We start from the raw sequence: 26,811 nt of genomic DNA on the forward strand, positions 1-26,811 counted from the left end.
AAAGGCTCTCTACCTCCCAAGAACAAGGTATGTGATCTTTGCGCCATCTGGTTTTATCTTGCCTTTGAGGAAATACTAACTTGAGCTTCAGAGCATTCTCATCGGGTTCTTCCCCGGAGATTACTCGCTTTCTCCCCCGTTTCAGGCACCTTGTGCTCCAACCCAAGGCAAGATCGTTGATAGCTAGGACCGGCCGAATTGCGCACTATCAAAGTTCAAAATAAGTGTTTATTTTAAAAATAAGGGCTTATTTTTTAAGCCCAAATTCCCACTTAATACAATAAGCACTTATTCAAATTTTCTTCCAAATTTATCCCTAATCAAACTTTAAAAATACCACTTATAAAATTATCCCTAGTTGAACTTTATAAAAATACTTTTATGAAAGCACTTTTACAGAAGTACTTTTATAAAAAACATTTTATAAAAATACTTTTACAAAAGCATTTTTAAGAAAGTACTTTAATGAAAGCACTTTTACGAAAGTACTTTTGTGAAAGTGCTTTTACGAAAGTACTTTTGTGAAAGTGCTTTTACGAAAGCACTTTTATGAAAGTACTTTTATGACCATAAAATTGCTTTCGTATACTTTTTTAAAAGTGCTTTTGTAAAAGTACTTTATAAAAAATACTTTTGTAAAAGTGCTTTCATAAAAATACTTTTATAAAAATACTTCTGTAGAAGTGCTTTCATAAAAATACTTTTTTAAAAGTACATTCAAAGAGTATATTTTGAAATAAAAAAAAGGATAAAATAGTCACGAATGCTTATTTAAGTGATTAGAAAAAAAAAGACAGAGAAAAAATAAGCAATTCAAAAAATTGGGTGCCAGATGCAAAAGTGATTACTACATATCGACTATTAGATATATAATTGAGATTTATTTTAGGTTCAATTATATTGGTTTGATGCAATATAGATGAAAACAAACTTTCACGATCAGATAGTAGAGATATAACTGAAAGTTTCTACCCCTTGAAATAGATTGAACCTAAAAAGTTTTGAAGCCACTTTTTCTTTACGAAGTAGAATAGTTCTCCAAGTATAGGACCTACAGTTGTGGTTTGGATCTGGGGCTTCAAATCGTATCTGTTTAATTGAATTTGAATTCAAATCAGGTTTAATTAATGACACCAGTCCATTTGTAATCGATTGTGTATAATCCAGCCTAATCCAATCTGATTTTATCTGGACCCAACAATATTTAGATATAAATCCATATTTGGAAAGAAAACTAATATTTATTTATTATTGAAGTTGGTCAGATACTTATTAGATTGTTATATCTTTTCTAAAGTCATATAAGGGTTGCAATTGGGTGAAGTGGGATGGGCTGGCAGAAGTTTGAGGACCCACCAATTATATACACCCACTAATGAACGGTTTGTATAACATGTATATGGATAGATTGCAAACCTTAAAGAAAGGATTTTTAGACTGCACTCTCCCTTAAGATTCTGATTTTAACTGTAAACCTACAACAATTCCAAATTATAAACGTCTCCTAAAAAAACTCCCATCCATAACCCTACTCCCTTCAAATTTCTTTTTTTTTTTCAAAATATATAAAATCAGAAAATCACTTACATGGAAGCATGTTGATTCTAAACAACTATTTTGTTGGCCTAAGAAAGTGGGTGAGACATGCAACAGCAACTCCTTTATTCTAGACCACACTTTCTTTTTTAATATAATTTTTTCTTTTATCTAAAGATATTAGATAAAAGAAAATAGAACCAAAATTGCCTAATAGGCTGATGGAATCCACTAACTGCTACTTAATAATGGATACTTGTTTTTTCTCCTTGCCGGTCAACACTTTAGGCTACATTATTTAGTGTGAGACAATGAAAGAAAAAATTCAGTGCACTTCAATCTCAAATCTAAAAACCTCTCATTCAATCTCCTCTCATATCAAGAAATTACTACTATTGTGCTTTCCTTGATCTCTCTTATGATGTTACTGACTGCCTGCATTTCCATCGCACTTGCATTTCTGTTTGTTCAGCAATCAGCAGCAATACACCTCCCTTAGTTTTCCTGTGGGTCTTTGTTAAGATATGCTGATTTGATAATATTCGATGTTGTGGTCATGCTGTCGGCAATTACAATAATGGTTTCTTTTATTGTGGGTCTGCGGGTGACGGGATCCGTGAAAGCAAAATCTCTGCATATACTCTGAAAGTATTGGCATTCAGCTGCAAATTGGGAAGAAAGAATCTTTCTCCAAATTTAATGTACATGTACATTAGATATTCCCAATATGAAGTTGAATTTTATATGCGTAAAATTATTGATTTCAGGAGATCCAAGCTTTTAATCAAGCTAGTGAGTTTTAGGCTTTTAGCTTTTCAGTTTTCTTCTAGATATAAGCATATACGAGAAAACTTTGTTTACCTGGGATTGACAGATAGAGTCTGTGCTGTTGCATGGAGTTCATATGGACTAATACCCCCATAGAGATAGAGATAGGGGTGTCAATTCGACTGGATCTGGTCCAATCCTATCCACTCCAATGTGAGTCCATTATAAATGAACCAGGTCCAATTCGATCCATTCTAATGTTTTGGATCAATTTGGACCTCTAGACCTTTCAATTTGTTCAAATTCATTTTGATTTAGATTAGTTTTAACCCAAATCCGGTCCATTGACACATATCAATGGATCAGATATTGGCTTAATCCAATCCAATCCAATCCAATCCAATATAAATTTGTTACGAACGGAGCAGGTCCAATCCAATCTAATAAATATTTTAGACCGGATTGGTCCATCCAATCCGTCCAAATTGATTTTGGATTGGACGAATTCCAATCCAAAACCGGTCCATTGACACCCTTACATAGAGAGAATCCTATGGACAACACAAGCTGTAAAATATAGATAGCCAAAATTCTTTTGGCGGTTCACACTCTTTGGTTCCTCTGTGAGGATCATTGTGCTCATGGATTGGTTACAGGGGAACATTTGATACATGGGGCTTCTCCTCCAAATACATGTCTAGTTCCCAGCGCAGAAAGGGGTAAATAAATTCGAGGCCAAAGTAAAATATAGGTAGAGTGCTATGGCTTCTATTGGTTCAGATAGAGTGGGATGTTCAATTCAAGGTTCAAAGTATCGACATGTATCAGCACATATCAGCCAATACGTATCATTCCGAGACCTCTCCAATACGCCCCTATAGTGGGTGTATCAGGGGTCTTACCGGTTTAGGGGGTGGAAGAACCCTAAACCGGCCCCCTTGAACCGATTGCGAAAAAAATAAAAGAAAAGGCATGAAAAGCTGTATCGATTCGCTCGATACACCCATACCGACATATCGATATTTTAAACCTTGGTTTAATTACAAATCAAGCTAACTTAGTGTCCTAAATCAAATGAAAAAGCTAACTTCAAGACTTCTCAGACATTGGATCTCAAACAAAATCATACTTATAGTTTCCTCATGCTGCGTGCAGTGCCATTAATTAGTTGATAAATGTATAGGAAAAATGCCCTTGTGTTGGAGATTGTTATATTCATGTCAACTCCACTCAGAACTAGTGTTTTTGAATCTTTGTTGATTCGAACGGCTGGACCATTCGGCCCAGGAATCATCTAGGCAACTAGTTCCATTTCACCCCTAACCCAATCTTTGGCCAAAAACCATTGATTTGGTCAATGACTCATTGACTCAATGGTCGAATTGTTGATCCGTTCAATCTATTCAATAATTTTTGGTCATCTTTTATTTTTTAAATTAAAATGAACTAGATGATTGAACCATTAGCCTAAAAACCAATTGCCAGAACAACTCCAATTCCTAATCGGTTTTTAAAACCTTGCTCAGAACCAAGCAAATATGGCAATGTTACTCTCATGGAGGTTTGGTTTGTCTTTGTCATACTTAAAGCATGTTTTAGGAAATTGTAGGTGTGAGTGAAGTGGTGAGGCTATGTATAGGGTCTCCTTAAAGGACAAAGGAAGACCGCTACAACTTGTAGCGGTGACGGTTCTCTCTCTCTCTCTCTCTCCCTTGTCTTCTTGCCACCGATTTGTAGTGGTGGCAGTTCGGTGAGTGGTAGTAGTAGTAGTAGTAGTAGTAGTAGTAGTAGTAGTAGTAGTAGTAGTAATAATAATAATAATAATAATAATAATAATAATGATAATATTATTATTATTATTATTATTATTATTATTATTTATTTTTACTAACTATTAATTATTAATTATTTTAATATTTTTATAGTCATTAATTATTTTTTTAATTTTAATCATTTCATTTATTAATTTAATTTGTATTGTTTCAATATTATTTTGAGGTTGAAAATTATTTTTTATGAGATAATGCGAATTGAACTCAACATTTCCAAATAGTATGTTCTAGTGGTAAAATAGTAAAATCAGTGAATTTTAGATGGTAAAGGATTGATCTAACACAAACAAACTTATGGATCCAGAGCCTCTAAAAAGAAGACAAGCACCTATGCTTCTTTTTAGATTTCAGACAAAAAAAATATTTTTTTTAACTTTTCAAGTCTGAAATCTTAGATTTATCAAATGCCACATAAGTCATGGAATCAAGAATAACTATATATTTTATTATTTTTTCTTGGACAACATTACCGTATGTTGAACTTAATTTTTCATTATTGCTATATGTTGCATACAATATGAAGGAAAATGAAGGACTTCTCTTTAAAAAATGAAATCTAATTTGAGAAATGGATTAAGGTCATGTTTGGGATTGCTTAAAAACAAGTGCTTATTTGAAATAAGTACTTATTTGGTTTAGGACCACACCATTAAGCACTTATTAGTATTTAAAAAATAAGCCCAAAATAAGTGTTCATTTTAAAAATACGGGATTTTTTAACCCTGAAATTTCAGCTTTTTTAAAGTGCTTATAAAATAAGCACTTAAAAGTACTTTTATGAAAGCACTTGTACAAACGTACTTTTATAAAAACACATTTATGAAAGTGGTTAAAAGCACTTTTATGAAAGTGCTTAAAAGCACTTTTATGAAAGTACTTTTATAAAAGTAATTTTACAAAAATACTTTTATAAAAGTACTACTTTTTACGAAAATGCTTTACAAAAGCACATTTGTGAAAACACTTCTATTTAAAGTACTTTTATTCATTCACTTTGGATTGGAAGTGCTTATTGAAGAAAAATTAAGGACAAAAAAGTTACAAGTGCTTATTGGAGGAAAAGACCACCAAACACCCAATGTTAAATAAGTGCTTACTTTTTAAAATAAGCACTTGAAAAGTTGGGTGCCAAATGCAAATAAGCAATTATTTTTAAGCACTTATTTTTAACATAAGCACTCCCAAACATGACCTAAAATTCTTATTTTCTTGGTGTTTTGTTTTACTTGCAAAACAAATCTCAATAGTTGAAAAACATGAGTGTTGTAAGAAATAAATTGGATCATCCTATGAATTAGAAGGTAGTCACTTTCTAACAAATTTTACTTACTTTTTTGGTTTGATTAAGATGTCAAAAAGACATGATACCGGTGTGTACTGGTAACATCATTGTTATCATTGTGGGTAGGGATGTGGGAAGAGTTTGCGGGTTGATGTGGTATGTTAGCATGCCATTGGCACTTGTTGCACTTTCGAACTATTTTCATTGTGGGACAATAGTAGCCTTGTCGTAACTCTTTCTAGGTGAGCGGCTTGCCCCGTAGGTGTCCTCTGCAGAGACCTTAGAGGATCTTGCGTAGCACTTGATTTGCTTCAATTGGACACAAGCAACATAAGTAGGAGAGCATGAATGACCTATGATATAGTTGCTTGCCAATGATTATATAGCAAGTTGGTTGCCGCTTTACCCTTCGAGCTGCATTGCACTCTGCATGTAATGTCCTATGGCACAGGCAGTCAACGGGTGGATCCATCTAGTTTGGCTCTGTAGTCAAAACAGGAGCAACCTCTTCTGCCACCCTTTCTATGCTAGGTCATGGAAGGTCTTCAATGTAGATCAATCTCTTCGTAGTATCCGTCACACCTACCAAGAGTGGAAGTTAGGTAGGAGCTTTCTAACTTTAGCCAGGTAGGTTGGCATTGTGGGCTCTCAGGCCTTATACTACCCATTCACTTGGTTCACCACTATCCGCGAGTCGTTGCACATTGTTGACAGTTGTTTGTGTATTCAGGTTTAGTACCATAAGGGTACTGTTGTAATTTCTCTTCTATTTATATTGTTCGACTGGACTAGTATAAATAATAAATTCATTCATTTGCCCCCTAAGTTCTGGAGGGCTTTCAGTCACTCGACTCACCTCTCTTCTCTCTTCTCCTCTCCTCTCTTCACTTGCTCTTGCTCAACATGGTATCAAAGCAAGTCGTCTAGGCCTGAAGGGTGATGTCAAGCTAACTACTGTTGCATCCAGTGCTGTCTCCAATCGAACTCCTAATCTGGTGAAATCAGTTCGACCCAGAAGTTACAGAGTCTTTTCGTCTTCCAGCCCAGAAGTTGCTCCTCTTGTCTGCTCGACTGTAGAGAGACTATTATTTGAGGTTTGTAGAGGGTGTTCTGTCTTCAGAAAGGCTATCATCTGAAACTAAAAGAAGTATTGGTCATCTTCTGTTCGGCTGCCTATTGTTTGATGACTCGTAGAAGGAGTTTTGGTTTACAAGGAGACTATCATCTGAAACTAAAAGAGGTACTATCATCTGAAACTAAAAGAGGTACTATCATCCTTGTCTGTTCGGCTGCCTATTGTGTGATGAACTGTTCGGCTACCCTACTGTTGTCTGTTCGATTGCCTATTGTTTGATGAACTGTTCGACTGCCTATTGTTTGATGAACTGTTCGGCTGCCCTACTATTAAGTGACTGTATTCTTCAACACAGTAACTGTATTCAATTTTTTTTGTTGGTATTGTGGACTGTTGATTGTCTGTTCAACCGGTTGATTGTCTGCTCAATATTAATCTTATTGATTGACTGTTCGACTACCCTGTTGATCTCCTTGACTAGTTAGTAGGTCATTCAGACCTGTTCTTGTACTGCAACAACAGTGTGCAAACTTGTTTCAGTGAAACCGTAGGTCAGAAGGACCTGTTTCAGTACTACAACAGCAGTGTTCAGTTTGTTGTTTGTTCTCAATGAAACTATAGGTCAGAAGGACCTGTTTCAGTACTGCAACAGCAGTGTTCAGTTTGTTGTTTTGTTCTCAGTGAAACTGTAGGTCAGAAGGACATGTTCTTGTACTACAACAACAATGTTCTTTTTTTTGCTCTCAGTGAAACCGGTGGTCAGAAGAACCTATCTCTGAAATAGCCCTGTATGGCTGTACTCTTTTGGTTGCTGTTTCAACATTTTATTCTGATATCATGGGCAGTGAAGATTCAACCACATCTAGAGTTTCCTCAATGCTGAATGGAATGGGTGGGGGTGACATATCCTTTCCTATGGCTGTTGTCCCTCTTGATGGTTTAAATTACCTGGAGTGGTCAAAAGGGATGAAATTATACATCACTGCAAGGGGGAAGATAGGCTATATTAATGGGAGGATAAAAGAACCATCCTCTGGGAGTGCTGAATATGATAAATGGAATCAAGAGAACAGTATTGTTATGTCCTGGCTCTTGGTTTCCATGCAACTTCAAATCAAGAAGAATTTCATGTGGGCTGAAACTGTAAATGAAATCTGGGAACAAGCAAAGGCTGATGGAACAGAGTCCTTTTCTCTCTTGCGGCTAATCTGGATTGGGTTTTACACCAGCTTGACATCAAGAATGCATTCTTGAATGGTGACATTGAAGAGGAAGTCTACATGATTCAACCTCCTGGTTTTCTAGCTCAGGGCAATGAACAGAAAGTGTGCAAGTTGAAGAAGTCCTTATACAGGCTGAAACAATCACCACGAGCTTGGTTCAACAGATTCCATGTGGCAATTCAGCAGAAAGGATACAGGCAATGTCAATCAGATCACACACTGTTGGTGAAAAAAGGAGAAGGTAAAATTACTGCTCTAATTGTATATGTGGATGACATAATTGTTACTAGTGATTGGGAGGATGAAATTCAGAAATTGAAACTTTTTCTTGCCACTTAGTTTGAAGTGAAGGATCTAGGACCTGTCAGATACTTCATTGGAATTGAAGTCGCCCGATCAAAGAAGGGTATCTTCATTTCTCAAAGGAAATATGTCATAGATTTACTTCAGGACACTGGGAAGATGGGGGTGAAGCCAGTTGACTCTCCCATTGACCCCAACCATAAATTAGGTGACAGCTGTGGTGAATCTCTCAAGGATGTGAAACAATTTCAAAGGCTTGTAGGGAGATTGTTATACATTTCTATGACTTGCCCAGACATTGCATATGTTGTTGGTGTCCTCAGTCAATTCATGCATGCTCCTAGGTCTTCTCATCTTGAAGCAGCAGAAAGAATCCTCCGATATCTAAAGAAGTATCCGGGTACTGGTTTGTTATTTCAAAAGCACGGACATTTGAAAGTTGAAGTTTATACAGATGCAGATTGGGTTGGATCCCAAAGTGACAGAAAGTCTACTAGTGGCTACTGCACCTTTATAGGAGGGAACCTTGTTACATGGAGGAGTAAAAAGCAAAATGTGGTGGCTAGATCCAGTGCTGAAGCTGAATATCGTGCTATGGCCCACGGGGTTGCTGAAGGCATGTGGATAAAGAATTTGTTGGGGGAGTTGGGTTTCCCAGTGGCCAAACCTATAACTCTTTTTTGTGATAACAAAACAGCTATAAGCATTGCTACCAATCCGGTGCTACATGATAGAACAAAGCACATCGAAGTTGACAAGCATTTTATCAGAGAGAAAGTTATCACAGGCAAAGTGTGTACCCCCTATGTCACTTCTGAGAACCAACTTGCAGACATCTTTACAAAGGGCTTAAACCTCTCCAGACATCATGATCTTTGTGACACGTTGGGCATGATTAATATCTATGCTCCAACTTGAGGGGGAGTGTTGTCAGTTGTTTGTGTATTCAGGTTTACGGTTAATAAGGGTATTATTGTAATTTCTCTTCTATTTTTATTGTTCGACTAGACTAGTATAAATAATAAATTCATTCATTCGCCCCTAAGTTCTGGAGGGCTTTCAGTCACTCGACTCACCTCTCACCTCTCTTCTCTCTTCTCTCTTCTCCTCTCCTCTCTTCACTTGCTCTTGCTCAACACACACCACGAGATGTTTTGTGCCATTTGATGGTGCACAATCTGGTGTTCCCTATTGGAAGACAACTTGGACGCCATACTAAGTAGGTCGCTTGGTCGAGTTGCAAGAAAGTGATTATTAGAGCGTTTAGGTTGCTTTACCCAAGGTGGGCACTCTGATGCTTAAGTTAGCGAAGAGCTTTGAGAGAGCTAAAAGCGAGATTACTAGAGAGTTAAATCGCGTGTACATTTTCTGAGGAAGGAAACACCTTTATATAGGAAAGCTACTGTGAGGTTCACGAAGCGCATCCGTAATCTCTGGCCCGTCTGGTTCGGAGGTGGTTTCATGCCTAGAGGTGGACTCTATGTAAGTGAGTAGTGCTTATCCAGTCAAGCCCAAAGCGGGCAGGGTGATAATCGGCTCTTCCGATGTAGCATCGTGATCTCAGGGAAGTCAAAGATTATAGCCCACTTAAGGAAGAGGTCACCCAATGCATCAGGCAAGTCGCTAATTGGATCCTAATTAGGTCGGTAGGGCCTCAGGGGAGGTCGCCCCTAATGCCGAGGTTCCTAGCTTGGTCGTAATGAGGTCGCCACCTGAGTCTTCATTAGGTCGGCGGAGGTAGGTTGCCAACTAAACTCAAGTTAGGTTGGCGGAAGTAGGTCATCTCTTATGCCGACCTGACTTTTTGCCGGGCCAATCACAATTCGGTTTGTCGAGGTCGCCAAGGCAGCTACGAGGTGTTCAAGGTGCTCCTAAGGTTTACTTACATGGTGCTGAGATGTCAACTGATTGTTCTGAGGTGCCACATGTTATCATGTCAATAGAGGGCCAAACCACTCCTCATCACTTCTCATTCTACTCTGTTTTAGAGTGTATCTACATCCATTGTAATCTGTAATTTTTTGTATACCTCATCTGGGAGGCAAGAAATAAGAAGATTTTTGAAGGCCACTAGTGTTCCCCTTTAGAAGTTTTATGCAAGAAAGAAAGCTATTTACCTAGCAATGCTTTGCAGCCACTATATAATAAGTCATCACAAACATCTCCTGCCCATGCTTGGCGATTTGTTAATTCTTTTGATGAGCATAGGTTGCTTAGAGATAAGTATCTAATCAATAATAAATGATTCCCTAATAAAATTAGGCAAAATGATTCTATATTTTGGAAATATTTTGATAAGAATTTGATGGAGTTAAAATTTAACATGGGCTTTTTTTATTACTAGACTCTATTTTTAATATATGGAATGTGCCCTGGATTAGGAATGGGAACTGTTTTCTCTCTCAGTCAAGGAACCTCCTCTTACATCTCAAATGCCTTTGATAGTGAACATTTTATTTTTAAAAGTGAATGGGTGTTGAAATAGAACGAAACAACATTTTTATCAAAATCTGATTTACAATATCGATAGATGACGAACTATTACATGAACTTGGACAAGCTACAATGTTTCAAAGTTGGGCATAAGAGTTGGATATCATGGAATTTAGGTTCATGAGGACAATATCCACAAGGCTGCCTTTGTACACATGATGAGCATTATGAGTTTTTGGCCATGCCATTTGGGCTAACCAATGCCTCAACAACCTTCCAAACCCATTTGTATGATGTTTTTTGGCCCTATTTGCACAAGTTTATTTATTTTTAATGATATCCTAGTATATAGTATATGGATCAAGCATCTACTATATCTACAAATTACTCTTCAGACATTGTAGGCCCACTAGCTCCTTGCAAGAGTCTAGTGTGCATTTGGTTAGACCCAAGTTTACTACCTTAGGCATGTAGTTGAAAATGGATCTATAGCAACAGAGCCAAAAAGGTTTCTAGTATGATAAATTATCCTTGACTACAAAATGTCAAGGATCTACAACCCTAATTGGGTCTAGCAGGTTATTGGGTTGATTGCCACACCATCGACATATCTGCTTAAGAATAATGCCTTTTGCTAGACTTCTAAGGCCCAAGAGGCCTTTATAACATTGAAAGCTGTCGTTTCCTCTCTATTAAGGCAGCATTTGATAACGCTAAATCCACCTCTTATCTATGAAAAACTTGCTTTTCAGAAGTAATAGACGTTTGGGGTCATGTCTAGAACTGGATTTGAATGCCACTTTCATATTTGAAACTGTAAGAGGTCGTCCAACTACTTAATGCAGTTAGAGCCAATTCAGAGCTAATAAAATGTCCTAAATGCCCTCCTATCATTTCTCAAATGACAAAAATTGCTTCTTTTAACCCAAATCTAAGCCCCAATTCACTTCTCGAGTTAAAGCTTCAAGTCTCCTTCTTCGATGTCGGCAACTCTACCAAGGATAGTTTCTAGGTAAAAACAATGCATTTTTTAGTTTTGTTGGTCTTCCATCTCCATGCCGACAAATCTACCAATGATGGTTTCCATTTTTCACAATGTAAAAAAAAAAAGCAACGAGTTTTACCAATGACGATTTCCATTTTTCGTAAAGCTCTCCATTAATGGCGAAACTCAAGGAACACCTTCTCCTGCCAAGATCTTGGCCAATAGTAAACATTAGAGAACAATTGTTTAGACCCTCTGCCTCCAACCAGTTGCTTTTCCAAGGTACGAATTTTCTACGGCTGAAGAAGCATGGGCAAAGTATGCATCTCGATGTCGACACCTTTGGGAACTCTCACCTCATTTTTATAGAACCGACGACATCTACTGATGACATTGATAGTGGTTCATTGTGGAAGGTGCATCCACCAACCATTTGCTATATTGACTTGTTCAACATCAATACGTTAAATGGCTGGATGAACTCTTCCCTTTGGATTCAAATGGCAAAATCCACTATTTTCAGATGTTGAAGGATTGATCTATCTAAAACAACTTTACTTGTTTACATCCTTTGAAAAATAGAAAAGCATGTATACCTCATTTCAGACTTCAGAGGTAAATAATAGCTTTTATAACCAGCTACGTGGTGAAGCCCAATCACACCCAAAATTGAACACCTTGCATTCATAGGTCCAGAATGACCCAACCAGCCACCTAAGCTATATAGTGGAGGATGGCCTACTGTTTTATAAACATCAACTTGGTGCTCTTACAAGAGGCTTGCCAGTTGCCACCCAATTTTATTGGCAGGGAATGTGAGATTCTGTTCAACCATTCATAGCTGGGTGTGCTATTTTCTAGAGGTAAGTAAATACTAGAAGCCCAACTGGTCTACTATAGCCACTTTCCATTCCTACACAAATATGGGCCGATATATCAATGGGCTTTGTGATTGGCTTACCCCTTTCTTATGGCAAATCCATCATTCTCATGGTTAAGGACGGATTCATGAAGTATTGCCACTTTCTTCCTCTCTCCCACCCCTTTCACAACATCCATGGTGGCTAAGCTATTTCTTAAGGCGGTGGTACAACTACATGACCTTCCTAATTCTATTGTATCGGACTGTGACCCAGTTTTCATGAACCACTTATGGGGGCTGGACTCTTCAGACTCTAAGGGGTTAAACTCTTTAATCCACCAACTACCACCTCCAAACAGATGGCCAAACAAAGGTGGTAAATGGAGTTTGGAAACTTACTTACGGTGCTTTGCAGGAGACAGGCCACGTCAATGGCTCAAATGGTTCTATTGGGTCAAGTGGTGGTACAGTACTACCTACCACAATGCGACTGGGATGACTCAGTCTCGGTTCCTCTATAGATAGGACCCACCTACTCTCCTTCCATATGAGAAAGGGATCTACATCAGTGGAAGCATTGCAAGACTGACTTCTCCAACAAGATATAGTATTACAATAGTTGAATGACCATCTACTCTGGGCCCAACAGTGGATGAATGGCTTCTGTGACAAGAAACATCGAGCAATTTAGTACTAGATTAGAGACCAGGTGTTCCTTAAACTACAACCATTCACAAAATCTTAGTGGCTGGCCACCGTTGGAACAAGTTGAGACTCCCACCTTTCTATTATTCTCTAAGGATGGATAGATTCAAACTAAACCTGTTCACATCCTAGGTGGGTGCACAGAGAGGTCACTATGTCATACCAGAGGAATTGGTAGTTTGGTTGAGTCTTCCACTTGAAGATGCAACATGGGAGCCTTACTTGGACTTACAAACTCGTTTCCCCACATCGTCTTCTTAAGGCCATGACAAATCACTAGTGGGTCTGTAACTAACACCACTTGAGGACAACCACAATAGCAGAATGCAACAGGATTGTGCAAGTGGATGAATCAGGAGTCAAGGAGCCTTGAGCATTCATTTTCCCAACATCTCTCTCTCTCTCTCTCTCTCTTTTCTCATTCATATCATGAGGTTGGCTCCCTCGAAGAGCCCTGAGTTAGGTAGGATTCTAACACCCTCTAAGAATAAGATTGCATCTAGCGCACTTGGGAATGACAAGTGATGTAGCGTGATCTGGCTACTCCCTCGTGTTAGATGACTTGAACGCTGATTCGAAAGATTCCCTGTCAGGGCTGAGCTATGCCCGGGCCCAACTGGAGGTGGCCGAGCTGATGTGTTCTGCAAGAAAGAATGTTAGAATGCCCAGTTTGTCTTTACTCGAGGTCGGCATCCGATGCTTAAGTGAGAGAGTGTTTTGAGAGTTCTTGAGATAATGAGAGAGCTTGAAAGTATGTAATCACGCGTACTTTCAGGTAGGAATGAGTGTCTTATATAGGTATTGGTGGTCAGAACCCTCTTACAATGGGTTTTCTCTTCTTGTGGAATAGTTTCCTCTTAGTTGGGTGTATTACTATGTTGGTTACGGGATTTGCGCAGAGGTTACCGTCAACTCGAATAACTCTGAGGCGTGTGGTGTAGTAGGCCAGTCTAACGGGTCGAGACATTAATATTCTGAAGACCTCGAGTTGGTAACACATTATCGGGGCAAGTCAGCGGACTCCCCTCGTAGGTTGCTATTGATTCCTACAACTCAGCCAGTCTCTAGGACGGGGTTGGCACGAGTTATGGAACCTGTAAATTCAGACCGACCAAAGTGGAGGTCAGTTTGGATTAGGTGCCTTCGATTATTTGCTGAGCTGATTCACTTATCTAGTGCCGATGTGTTACTTGAAGGCTACGTGTCGGTAAGGCTACGTGTCGTAAAACAAAACAGACTTATTTGTTTTCATGGTAATATTGTTGCTCTTGTGAATCTAAATTATCAGTCAATGAAAAACTTTTATTTCAAATGCAGAATTAGGCATTTTATATTATTTTAATGAGGACTTCCAGGCCAAATCATTTGTGTTCAAATAGAAATAATAATTATCTTGTAGCCTTACAAATGTGGGTTCTATGAGCATCTATTTTGCCTATCTGTCAAGTCACTATGGTGGCTTGGATCACATCGAAAATTGAGGTTGATGTGTCGACTCTCTAGGAAACAAGAAATGATTTGGTTCCAGTCGACCCTCTGGCTATGAGAAGATTTTCCATGGAGAGAGTGGGGGGTTGGAAGAGGGGACAGAGGAAGTTGGGGAGATCTTTGCGTTTTTGAGTTCGGGGAAACAACAGGATGAAGAGGGCCGAGGGAAGAGGGAAGATGGAGACAACATTAGTGTTTAGGATGAGAATCATGTTAGAGACACCTTTCGTTTTAAGGAGGTGAAGATCAAAAGTGGGTCGAAGAAGCAAGAGTGAAGAGAAAAAACGAGCAAGGGCAGGACCCACAAAATGATGGTAGAGCGGCCATAGGTCCTTGGTTGATCTTCAACATGTTGGAACATCTAATGGCCATGTGACAAACCACAAATTGATGAAAGATGATTATTTCATAGTTATCTCTATGAAATACATTCACACACAATCATTCACATTTTCAAAATTATTATCTATTTACTTATTTTCTATATAAGAAAATTTATTTGATTATTTATTGGAAAATGTTTTATGCATAGAGATACAATATCATTGGATTTTTTGGATCCTAGTTCCAACTTTTACTAGTAGGGGTGTCCACGGTTCGGTTAATTGAACCATGGCCTTTTTTTGTAAATTGAACTGGTGGTATTGGGTTTTCCATTTCACCAAACCAAAACCATACTGGTACCACCGGTTAACTAATCTACTGGTTTCGGTTTTTGATCGGTTCGATTCTTTGGTTTTTTGTTTTTTATATTTATAATCTATATTATATAAATATATGTATAGTATTGTATTATAAATAATAAATGATATATAATATATTATAAATATTTTAACAATATATAATATATTCATAAATAGATCATTATAAATATAATATAAGTATATATTTATATATAATGAATATATATTTATATTCGATTAACTGCATTTTGCGGTTTAATTTTTTCATTTCGGTTTGATTTTTTAGTTTTTCATGAACACTCCTAGTTAATAGGTTAGTGGATATCTATTTGATCTGATCTAGACCGGATGACCAAATGGGAAGATCTTTGAAACACTTGTCTCAAATCTGATGTGGCATGAGTTATACCGTTGAGGAACACTTATCTCGATTGATTGGTTACTTGGTTGTTGACTGCTCCTAATAATAAGGGGTCACTCCCAATTACTTCTTGCATGTGTAAAAAGCACATCACCGAGAAAGGAAAAGATCCTCTCTACTCCGGCTCCATAAGTGCCGGGTTGCGATTTGCTGCTGCGGGCTATTGTCTCGGATTCATATTATGTGTCAGCTGCTCTTTTTTCCTCTTGTGCAGATTTGGAACGCCCAAATAGCAGCCGTGTTCCATTCTTCTCCACCGAAGCAGTTGTTAGAATTTTTTCCTCCCATCTCCGAACAAACTGTGGACTCCAGCGACTGAATACGTGCAGCAGGCTCCGGCAACTCCGAGCGAACAGAACCCAGTTCGAGGGTTTTTCTCCCATCTCCAGTCCAGCCGTTGGCTTCTAACGACGGCGGCTTCACTCCTACGTTACTGCAACCTCGAAAGCATCACTGGGCGACTGTGAATCCCCTGTTAAACTGAGTTTGAAGCTTTTTTTCCGGCCGGTTCGAGGGTTATAAGCATCTTCGACCGCTTGAGAAAACCACTGCTAATAGTTTGATCGACACCAAAGAAACCAAGTTGCAGATTCTTTTTTTTTTTTCTTTTTTTTTTTTTTGCGTATCAGCTGTAGAGAGATTGACTCGTCGGTGCCATTAGAGATTCGACAAAGAAAATATATTGTTTTTTGGCCTTCTTCATCGACTGAAGCTATTCGTTCAAAGGCTACACATCACATCTGATATCTGAGCCGAATGAACCCTAAATAAATTTAGGGCTTTTGCTGTTTGCTATCTCTACAAGATTCATCTAGTCGGATAAGGTCGATTCGAGCAGTAAATCATACCCAAGCGTTTCAAATCAGGTTCCATATTGCTTTGATTCAAGGATTGCTATCTACGAATCGCCACAAGGCTCAAATCGGGTATTACAAACCCATTTTTTTTTTAAATTTTTGATTCCTTTTTTGAACGATCTCCCGCGGTCGTCATTAATTATTTTTCATTTTTTGGGGCCCTATATATATATATTTTATCAAAGATTACTCTGCTAAATCAATGGAATTGATCGCACACAGCTAAGTCCCCCCCCCTTACTCACAAAAATTGCCAGCTACATATGCATGAGCAGCTCAGAATTATTAGCTTCAATTAAATTTTGGTATGATTGAAATTAACCAGTTTTTTAGGCCTAATCAGTGGACTGCCTTGTCTTTTTGCATCTGTTGTTAACAGGAAGCTAGTTCTTTAAATGCTTAAGGCTTTAAAGTTGTTTAGATCCAATATACTAGGATTTGTTTCCCTGTATCTTCAAGCCTTAATTTGAGGAACCAAAAGATGATTTATTTGCTCCATAGCATTTGAAGATAGCAACCTACCTTTCCTTTTATTTAATAGTCCTAAATTTATGTGTTTTAGTTGGGACTTTGTGTTTGGGCATTGTGCAATTTAATAAGTCATCTTGTAGCAAAACTTACACAAATTCTTAAGTTTTTTGTAACCACTTTCAAGTGGACTTAGTAGTATTTAATTAAAAATAAATCACTTTATATCGGTGGGTGCATCATACTATTGCTAATGCTTTAAACTTGAAAATTGTTGGACGCATATTTGTTGAAACACAAAATTTTGGATTTGCATCACTTTTATTGAATAATTGGACTAGTAGATAGAATGTTTGTTCTATCCAAGATTATTTAAATGTTCTTTTGATCACCACAAGTTCCTCATTATATTCTTATTTTTTAGTGATCAAAATAGTTTAAAATAAACTATTTCTTGAAAAGTTTCTTTTAGTGTTACACCTATTTGAAAGATTTGATTCTTGGAAGGGTAATGATTAGTCCACTCATACTATTTATTTTTCCCATTTAGTCTCATTAAAAAAGGGGGGGGGGGGGAGGGAAGAGCATTAAACCTTGGACTTTTTTTTGTAAAATTTTTGTGGAGTGCCATATAAAAGAGGCCCAACGTGTTTTCATCTCTTCCATTGCTGTTTGAAATGAATAATTTCTTATTTGATTGCTTATCTATGATAATGTGTATAGTCCACTTCCTCAGATTTATTTTTGAGAGCTGTGATGTGATGATGTGGTAATCCTTAAATTATTAAATCGCTGAATGGTCATGTCTTTGTGAACACTTCTTTTATTACTACATGACATTATGAACATTTGTTTAGTGATATTCAATTATGCTAAACTGCAACACAGTCCCCTGAATTGTTCAAACATATTCACTGTTTAGTCTTTTTTTTTTCTTTTTTTTCTGAAATCACTCTTCGGTTCCTAGATCATATGGACACCTTTTTTCTTACTCCCTAGAATTGCAAAATCAGGAGAAAAAGTAAAGCTCCTAAAGCTTAAAACACAAAGCAAAACTAAAAGGGAATTTACTACCCATGTTAGTTTAGGATGGACAAGGATAGTGGGAGTAAACATTTTTTGTCTATTAATAAAGTAGATGCTCATTGTATTTGTGGTATAGATGAGAATGCCTATTTGAGACTCTTGCATATAAAGATAAAATAGAAAGAAGGAGTTCCAATAATCGAATGCCCAAAATGGGAATGCATTAATCTTGTGAACCATCTCTTAGCAAAAATTAATTGAACTCCTTTTTAAGAAAAGAAAGATAATCAAAAGAATCATTAGCTATTATCCTTTCAGGTGAGTGTGGCCATTTGAATGAGAAAACTCATGGGGAAAGGGTACATACTATGGTGTTTATCAGTGGTTATACTAGAATTGGATATGTGTACTTGGTTAAAGAAAAATCTGATTAGAGAAAATCAAAATAAAATGCCAAGGAGAAAAACAAAATCTCTTGAAGAGAAATAGTGGAGAATATATCTCCAGCCTGTTTAATTTTTTCCTCCAACAAAGAAGCAAGTTAGATAACAATAGAATTGAGTGTACCTTTATATACTAATCATATAGTGAAATCAACAAAGGTTACACATTTTGATCAGACTATTGTATTAATGGAGGGTAAAGGATGTTGTATCTCTAGAAAATAAAATTCAGGGAGGATGGACTTTTTTTTGGATGTCCTAGTCATGGTCATTCTTGTACAAACTCTCAAAAAGGAGTGATTTGAAGGAAAATATTCCCCTCATAAGGATTATTGGACTATTACATTTAAATAAATAATCCCTTATATGTTGATTTTCTTGATTTTTAATGATTCCATTGTCTTGAAGATGCTATGGAAGCACATGATATGGTGTGAAGCCATAAATAAAAATCAAGTTTGAGAATTAATTGTTTTACTGAAAACAAAAATCTACAGGGAGTAAACAAATATTGAGGGATCCATAGGAAATTATAAAGTAAGTTTTGAATTGTAGATATACTCAAATAGAAGCATTAATTTGCGAGGAGATTTACCTCAACTGTTACTAAGCTTACTTTGTTATGTTATTGGTTGTATCTTTTCATTCTCAGTTTTTTCTTTTCCTGTATGAGAACTGTATTTCTTCATGAAGAGACATGTGACTCATCTTAATGATTATGCAACATATGGCTTTATTCTTAATTCCTTTTATCCTTGTGTTTGTTCTTTTGAATAGTGGATGTATGTTTATTATTCTTCCCTCATGTGTAGAGCACTTCCTAATTGCTAGTAGTGATGACTTCATAATCAATGAAATGAATAATTCGATGAAAACCAATTTGAAAATGATAGATGCTTAAAAATGGATAAGAATGCCAGAATTTTAGCTCTTTCACAAGAGCATTACTCCTGAAATATTTTGAGATAGTTTATGTCAAAGAATGCCATGGGGTTATTAGATTAAGATATGGCTCCCGTTAATGAAGAAATACTAAAGATGAAAAGCAGATCTTGTGCTTAAATCTATAGTTGGCTTGATGTGTGCAATGTATTATATAGGACCTAATATGTAATGTGTTGTTGGTCTTGTAAGTAAATACCTAAGGAACCCTTTAGAGAACCATTAAAAGAATGCTTGGATATTTAAAGTTGGTAAAACACTTCAAACACATATGACTTGGAGATGTTGGATTAGTGTGATGCTAATTTTTGCAGGTGATCCAAATGATAGCAAATTCACTATTGGGTGCTGATTCCTCTTAGGAGGATTAATTGTCTCATTGATGAGCAAGAAAGCAAAGCTATGCACCTAAATTTGTCATGCATATTGAGTTCATTACTTGCAGATTTGTGGGTTCAAAAGCAGTGAAAGTTCTTGATGTACTGATGAAAACTATGAAGATACTCAGTTATGCTACCATGGCAGATTTGTGGGTTCAAAAGCAGTGAAAGTTCTTGATGTACTGATGAAAACTATGAAGATACTCAGTTATGCTACCATGGCATGCCTTGAAGTGAAACATGTTGATATCCAGTACCGTTACTTATATGATGTCTACCAATGGAATAGATCTTGGTAGAATACGTGCCTACAAAAGAAATGATTGCCGACCCATTGACTAAACCCATTGCAATTGCAGATTGTGTAAGGCATGCCAAAGCAGTGGGATTGGTTGGCACTTATTCATCTCGGGCCTAATTGGCCAAGTGAGAGATGATGGTAGAGTGGCCATAGGCCCTCATTTGATCCTCAACATGTTGGAATATCCAATGGCCATGTGACAAGCCACATGTTGATGGAAGATGATTATTTCATGGTTATCTCTATGCAACACCTTCACATACAATCATTCACCTTTTTAAAATTATTATCTATTTATTTATTTTCTATACAAGAAAATTTATTTGATTGTTTATTGGAAAATGTTTTATGCATAGAGATACAATATTATTGGATTTTTCTGGATCCTAGTTCCAGCTCTTACTGGGTCAGTGGATATCCATTTGGCCTAGTCTAGACTAGATGACCAAGTGGTTAGATCCTTGGTTAATATGAGACACTTGTCTCAAATCTGATGGGGCATGAGTTATATTGTTGAGATGACTTATCTCAATTGGTCACTTAGTTGTTGTTTGTTCCTAATAATAGGGAACTTAACGTTGGAGATAGAAAGCTATATTAGGGGTCACTCCGCTTATTGCATGTGTGAAAAGCACATTACAGAGAAAGGAAAAGATCCTCTCCGATCCTGCTTCATTCAGATTAAGAAGTGTTGGGTTGTGATTTGCTGCTACGGGCCAGTGTGTCTCGGATTCATATTGTGTGGCAGCTAGACCTGTTCATGGGCTGGCCTGGCCCGGCCCGGCCCCCGGACGGGCTTGAACAAGCTTTTTGGCCCGCGGGCTTAACCTCGGATCAAAAAGCCCGGCCCACATAAAATTCGAGCCGGGCTCGGGCTTTGCCAAAATAGCTCGGCCCGAGCCCGACCCGGCCCGACCTATAGTTAAACCTAAGTAAAAACCCTATGTGATGTCCATTTGAATAAATTTTTTGATTTAAGAAGGTTGTTGATTCACTTGTAGGCCCATTGTTTATTTAAATAGGGGAAAAACATCTGAATTAAAATAGATAATGCCCATTTGAATAGGGAAAAATTCGAATTTCTTTTATTAGGTCGGGCTTCAGGCTCAGGCTCAGGCTCGGGCTTTGGGCTTTTTATCAAGGCTGGGCTCGGGCCCAAGTTGTAGGCCCGTTGGTCGGGCCGAGCTCGGGCTCGGGCCTAACATTTTTCTATTAATAAAGAGTAAAAGCCCGACCCGAGCCCGACCTGACCCAGCCCGGCCCATGAGCTGGTCTAGTGGCAGCTGCTCTTTTCTCCTTTTGTGCAGGTTTGGATCGCCCAAGTAGCAGCTGCTCATCTTTGCATCTTCATGGTTCGTCACAAAAAAACTTACAAATGGGTATAAAAGAGAAGAAGGAAGAGAGGCAATTTGTCTCCTGGAGCTGAGTCTAAAGGAACAACAATGGAGGAGCAACCACTAGATGCTCTTTCGGGGAAGGATGTTCAAGCCATCAAAGAAGGGCGGTGAGGGCTCTGTTTTTGGTACAAGCACCAAGGTGCAAAGTGATGAGTTTAAGGATGGTGACTCTTCAAAAGTTGGTAGTTGGAGAGGTCACCATTGGAAAAAGTTTGGGCCTCTATTTTTGGGGTGGTGAAGAGTTCGCTAGGAGGGTCTTTGAGGAATTTGAAAGGAAAAAAAAAGGGGAAGAGAAGTTAAAGAGAAAAGCTCTGTTGAAAGGAGGCAAAGCTTGGGACGAGGAAGTTTCAGATTAGGAGGATGAGATCGTGGATGAAGATTGAGCATCTCTACAAGGTGCTTCATGGTTTTTAGCTTGAGTCCAGTTTAGTATGAGTTGTTGGCATGTAAATTGCGCGTTTGTTCTTTAGTCTCAGTTTGGAAAGAGTACAAATACAAATATGTACAGTCCAAATATATACAAAATAGTACAAAATATAAGGTTTTGCACTCTACATAATTGTATTTGTACTCCTTCCAAACTGAGCTTTAGGTGTTGTTTAAGGGGTCTTGTAGTTTGTTTGTTGGGTCATTTAATTGTTCTCTCCTTTCGGATGAAATCATATCATCTTCCTGCTGTAATTCTTTTTCCTTTTAATAAAATTTTCCTTTTATTCTTCAGAAAAAAAGTTGTTTTCTGCTTGCTTTATGTGTTATGTCGAATAAAGTAGTTACCATGCTAGTCTATTTTTGTTTACCATGGCAAGTCTAGTGTTAGTCTATGTAATCTTTGGTTCTGTTTTCACCATCAGTACCATAAGAACTCAATGGGATTGTGATGATTGGTAATGAATACTGAAAAAATGTTATTGGTAAATCTGTATTACATTTTTTTGATGAATAGTAATCCTGTATTACATTAAAATAAGGAGATAATTTATAGAAGGAACTTTGGTATTGTGTTATTTTTTAGTGTTTTTTTGGGTGAGACAATTTAAAGACCCTAGGAATAATCCCAGGTCTTCTAAATTTTGTATTCATAGTGTTGATACTCTGAATGGATACGATATGATTCTGATATGCAAGCGTTATTTTCCTTTTGCACAGGATCTGCATTTGCAAGGGTAGGCTGAATTTTCCAGGAAAATTAGTTCTCTATATTGGCATCCTTACAAAGGTGAGAACATCTAATAATGAAATGCTTGGAAGGGATTCTTATTGAAAATAACAATGGTGCCTTAACTTTTAAGTCAACAGAATGATGCATTTATTTGGATGTGCATCAGAAAATAGGTTTACTCTTACATTTGGCATCTTTCATGTGGGCTACCCATTTGTTCTAATGTGATTGACTAATAGTAAAACAACAAAATTTGCAGGATACATGAAAGACCATTGTAACAAAGAAGTCTTTTAAGACTCAGACCGGACATAAAATTGGAATGCTTACCAGGTCATGGGTCAAACGGCAAGGTGTTGCTTTTTGATATAAATGATCAGGGGTCAAGTCTTGTTATTTTCATTTTATCCAGAAGATACACAAATAAGCACAACACACATGACAGGTTAATGCTGCGTGCTAACACCTTTTACCAAAATATCTCAGGTTCAAATGCTAACATTGTATTACCAGTGTGACCATTGTATTTGATAATACTTGAATGCATACTTCTTTTCACGGACTACTACAACAGCATCGGGCTGCTGTTAGTCTCTCCTCTGTTGCAGGACTAATTTCAGAAGGAATTGCACATCAGTTGTTTGGTTCATCATCCAAGAGAAATCCTGGGCACTTAACCAACTTTATAGTTAGCAACAACTATGGTAAGGTTGGCCATCACCTGGAAGCACACAATTCTATCATTGCTGAACTTGCTAATAGTGGTCAATACCGAGAAGCTTTGAGATCATTTGGTTGCATGAATGGACTTGGGCAAAAACCTACAAAGTTCACTTTATGCATTGTTCTCAATTCTTGTGCCAAGTTATTGGATTGGCATCTAGGTTTGCAAGTTCATGCTCAACTGATTCGACTGGGGCATGAAGAAAATCTTTATCTAAATAGTGCACTTGTTGATTTATATGCCAAGTGTGAGGCAATGCTTGATGCAAAGAAGGTTTTCGACAGTGTCAAAGAGAAGGATGAAGTACTGTGGACCTCGGTAATATCGGGATATTCACAAAATGGTAATGGAAAAGAAGCTTGTATGTTATTTAATGAGATGTTGGTAACCAATATTAGACCGAACTGCTTCACTTTTGCCAGTGTAATAAGTGCATGTACAGGGCTACCAACAGCATCTGGGCTAGTTAGAATTCTACATTCATATGTTATCAAACTCGGGATTGGGCATAACAGTTTTGTGGCCAGTTCACTTATTGATTGCTACTCAAAGTGTGGGAAGATTGGCCAAGCTGTATCTCTATTTAATTCAACTAAGGAGAGAGACAGCATTCTATTTAGCTCCATGATTGCTGGATATTCTCAGAACTTATTAGGTGAAGAAGCCTTGAAACTTTTTGTGAAAATGCGTGGTAGTGGATTGGACGTTACCTACCACACCTTTTCTAGCATTTTGAATGCTTGCGGGAGTCTCACAATAATTCAACAAGGAAGACAGATCCATGCTCTGATAACTAAGATGGGTTCAGAAGGAAATGTGTTTATTGCTAGCTCGTTGATAGATATGTATTCCAAGTGTGGGAGCATTGATGAAGCTCGTTGTATCTTTGATCAAACCGTTAAGAGGAATAACATCTTGTGGACTTCAATGATCACAGGGTATGCTCAAAGTGGAAGAGGGGCAGAAGGATTAGAACTATTTGAGCTCTTGGTGAATGGAGAAGGTGCAAGACCTGACCTTATTTGCTTTACTGCTGTACTGACTGCTTGCAATCATGCAGGGCTTCTTGATAGAGCAATATACTACTTTAACAAAATGAAAGATTATGGTCTGTCTCCTGAACTAGACCAATATGCCTGCTTGATTGACCTTTATGGGAGAAATGGACATCTAAGAAAGGTGAAAAAGCTGATGGAAGACATGCCTTTTGAACCAAATGCTGTAATGTGGAGCTCCTTCTTGGGTTCCTGTAGAGTTTTTGGTGAAGTAGAACTTGGGAAGGAGGCTGCAAATCAGCTGTTCATGATGGACCCATATGCTGCAGCACCGTATGTAACACTTTCAAATATTTATGCAGAAGCTGGAATGTCGGGTGAAGTGGCTGAGATTAGAAAAATGATGAAAGAAAGGGGAGTAAGAAAGAATCCTGGATGGAGTTGGGTTGAGGTAGATGGAAGAGTACATGTGTTCTCAGTGGGTGATACATCTCACCCTCGTTCACAGGAAATCTATGTGGAATTAGATAAGCTAACTTTGGAAATGAGGGAAGCTGGGTATATGCCCATACTCAGATATCTGCGGATGCTAGATGGACAAAGCATTTGATGTTTGTCTGACTCTGGGTATAAAACATACTTGAGAGTTTTTCTTTCTTCCAAGTTTCTAAAATCAGTTTGTTCAAAACCTGGACCCAGATTACTCAATTTTCAATAACACATGTCAAAGTTTAAAGGGTAAATTGCAGATAGCCACCCAATATCTTGGGGGGGGGGGGGTGACAACACTTAACAATGACCCCCTGAACTTTTTATTTTCCAGCACTTTGTCCTTTGATTTGCCTACGGAATTGACAATGAAGAAATTTTGCTAAATTGCCCATTCAAGATTCTATGGGCCAACTGCAACAAAAATCAAAATGATGAAAATAACCATTGTAAAAGCACAAATAGTTTTCAAGGTGTTGATGAAACCGATCATTCTCAAGGCACTTTCAAGATGAATGTTTGCTGACAGAAAGTTGAGAGAGACATGTCAAATGGTCTCATAAAATAACATAAAGGGTAATTTGAGGTTTTAGAAATATCTAAAGGAAATATTCTATTAAGTTAGCTAAGAGAAAACTGAGGACAGGGCAAAGTGTTGGAATCTGGAACTTCAGGGGCGATTTTTTTGTTGCAAAACAAAGTTATGGGTGTTATTTGAGTTCAAATCAGCCCCCACAATGCCCCACAGTACATCCCCGCCATGTATTGGGAACATCTCCCAATGATAATATCAGAAATGACGATGTCATCATCGGGAGATGATCTCAATATATGGTGGGGATGTGCAGTGGAACAATCTTGTAGGAGGCTGATTTGATCTCGTGTTATTTATCCAAATTTAAGCAATGGGTGAAGAAATTTTCTAGGTTGGTAGGTCGTGATATCATTTTAATTTCCAAACAATTCCGATTTGTCCAAGTTAGTTTATTAACCAACCGGATCCACACACACATATATATATATATATATATATATATATATTTGTGCAAAACATCTGTATTAGTTGGAGACCATGTTCTTTGATATTATTGGCATGTGAGTACTGTATCTATCGTATCACCAAGGCAGAGATTCACCTCCTTCAAATTGCTTTTTACATAAAATATATACTTGTTTAAAAGGGGGCTATCTTTCTCCACCATGCAAGGCCATTGCAAAGGACAGATTCCAAGATATTGGGTTGTTTAGTCGGTGCTCTGCCCACTAGAAGAAGTATTAACTAATATTTTGCTCGCATGCTCTCTTCATTTCTTAATTGAAGGTGACAGGTTGGGAAGAAGCATCCTTCCTACTATGTTCCTGGAGATCGCTCTCTTGCTCTAAATAATTTTTGGCTTGTGATAGATCTTAGGTGTGAATTATAGAATGAGAAATTTATTCTCTCTCTCTCACAAACACACAACTTTCGTGCGCAATGTAATAGATTTTGTGCCCTGTCCATGAGTTGGTCACTTGAACCTGGAAATTTTGCCTTTTCTTCCTCTACCAGTTACCGGATGTAACGGATTGATGGCACTAACAAAGAATCCTAAAGGGCCCACAGACCGACAACATGGGATGTAGTGCCTTACTCTGAAGAGTCCTGATAAAAAATTAAACGGGCCAAAAAATGCAAAAAAAAAAAAAAAGAAATCTTGAATATGTAGATAATAGATATGTTGTTTCACCGATTTTTTTTTAACCTCAGACTTTACTGCAGGTGGTGGAACGGTCTCGTTGAAATTTGATTAACATTAGCAAAAGAGAGAAAAATGAGTACAGGGGGAGAACTTGTAGTCTTCAACCTTCATGCACGAATCTCTTCATACACAGTTTAGAATCAGCATCCAAGAAGTCAACTTTTTTTTTTTTTTTAAATTAATACCCCTATTAGCCAATCAATCAGCACAACGATTACCCTTCATCAGAGTATTGATGAAAATAGTGTTCATATTTGTAAGGATCCTTTTCATTTCCCTCAAAGGGGGCGCTCTT

At 37.6% G+C, this 26,811-nt stretch overlaps 1 protein-coding gene across 6 annotated transcripts; it reads left to right on the forward strand.

Annotated features, from left to right (window-relative positions):
• Nucleotides 1-15,668: 15,668 nt before the first annotated feature.
• Nucleotides 15,669-25,031, forward strand: LOC148851276 (pentatricopeptide repeat-containing protein At3g26782, mitochondrial-like). Of its 6 annotated transcripts, none has more exons than XM_088947823.1 (4): nt 15,748-16,522; nt 22,557-22,626; nt 22,829-22,922; nt 23,056-25,031. In XM_088947823.1, exon 4 carries the CDS (start codon nt 23,111-23,113, stop codon nt 24,896-24,898), a length of 1,788 nt encoding a protein of 595 aa, XP_088803949.1. In that variant the 5' UTR covers nt 15,748-16,522; nt 22,557-22,626; nt 22,829-22,922; nt 23,056-23,110; the 3' UTR covers nt 24,899-25,031. The 6 variants fall into 6 exon arrangements, with proteins under 6 accessions (XP_088803944.1, XP_088803949.1, XP_088803946.1 ...); XM_088947819.1 differs by lacking the exon at nt 15,748-16,522 and adding an exon at nt 21,293-21,806; XM_088947818.1 differs by having other exon boundaries at nt 15,669-16,522; nt 22,829-25,031.
• The last annotated feature ends 1,780 nt before the right edge of the window (nt 25,032-26,811 follow it).

The sequence above is a fragment of the Nelumbo lutea genome, chromosome 5 (assembly GCF_056320005.1).
Source record: "Nelumbo lutea isolate HS-2025 chromosome 5, American lotus-T2T, whole genome shotgun sequence".
Lineage (NCBI taxonomy): Eukaryota > Viridiplantae > Streptophyta > Magnoliopsida > Proteales > Nelumbonaceae > Nelumbo > Nelumbo lutea.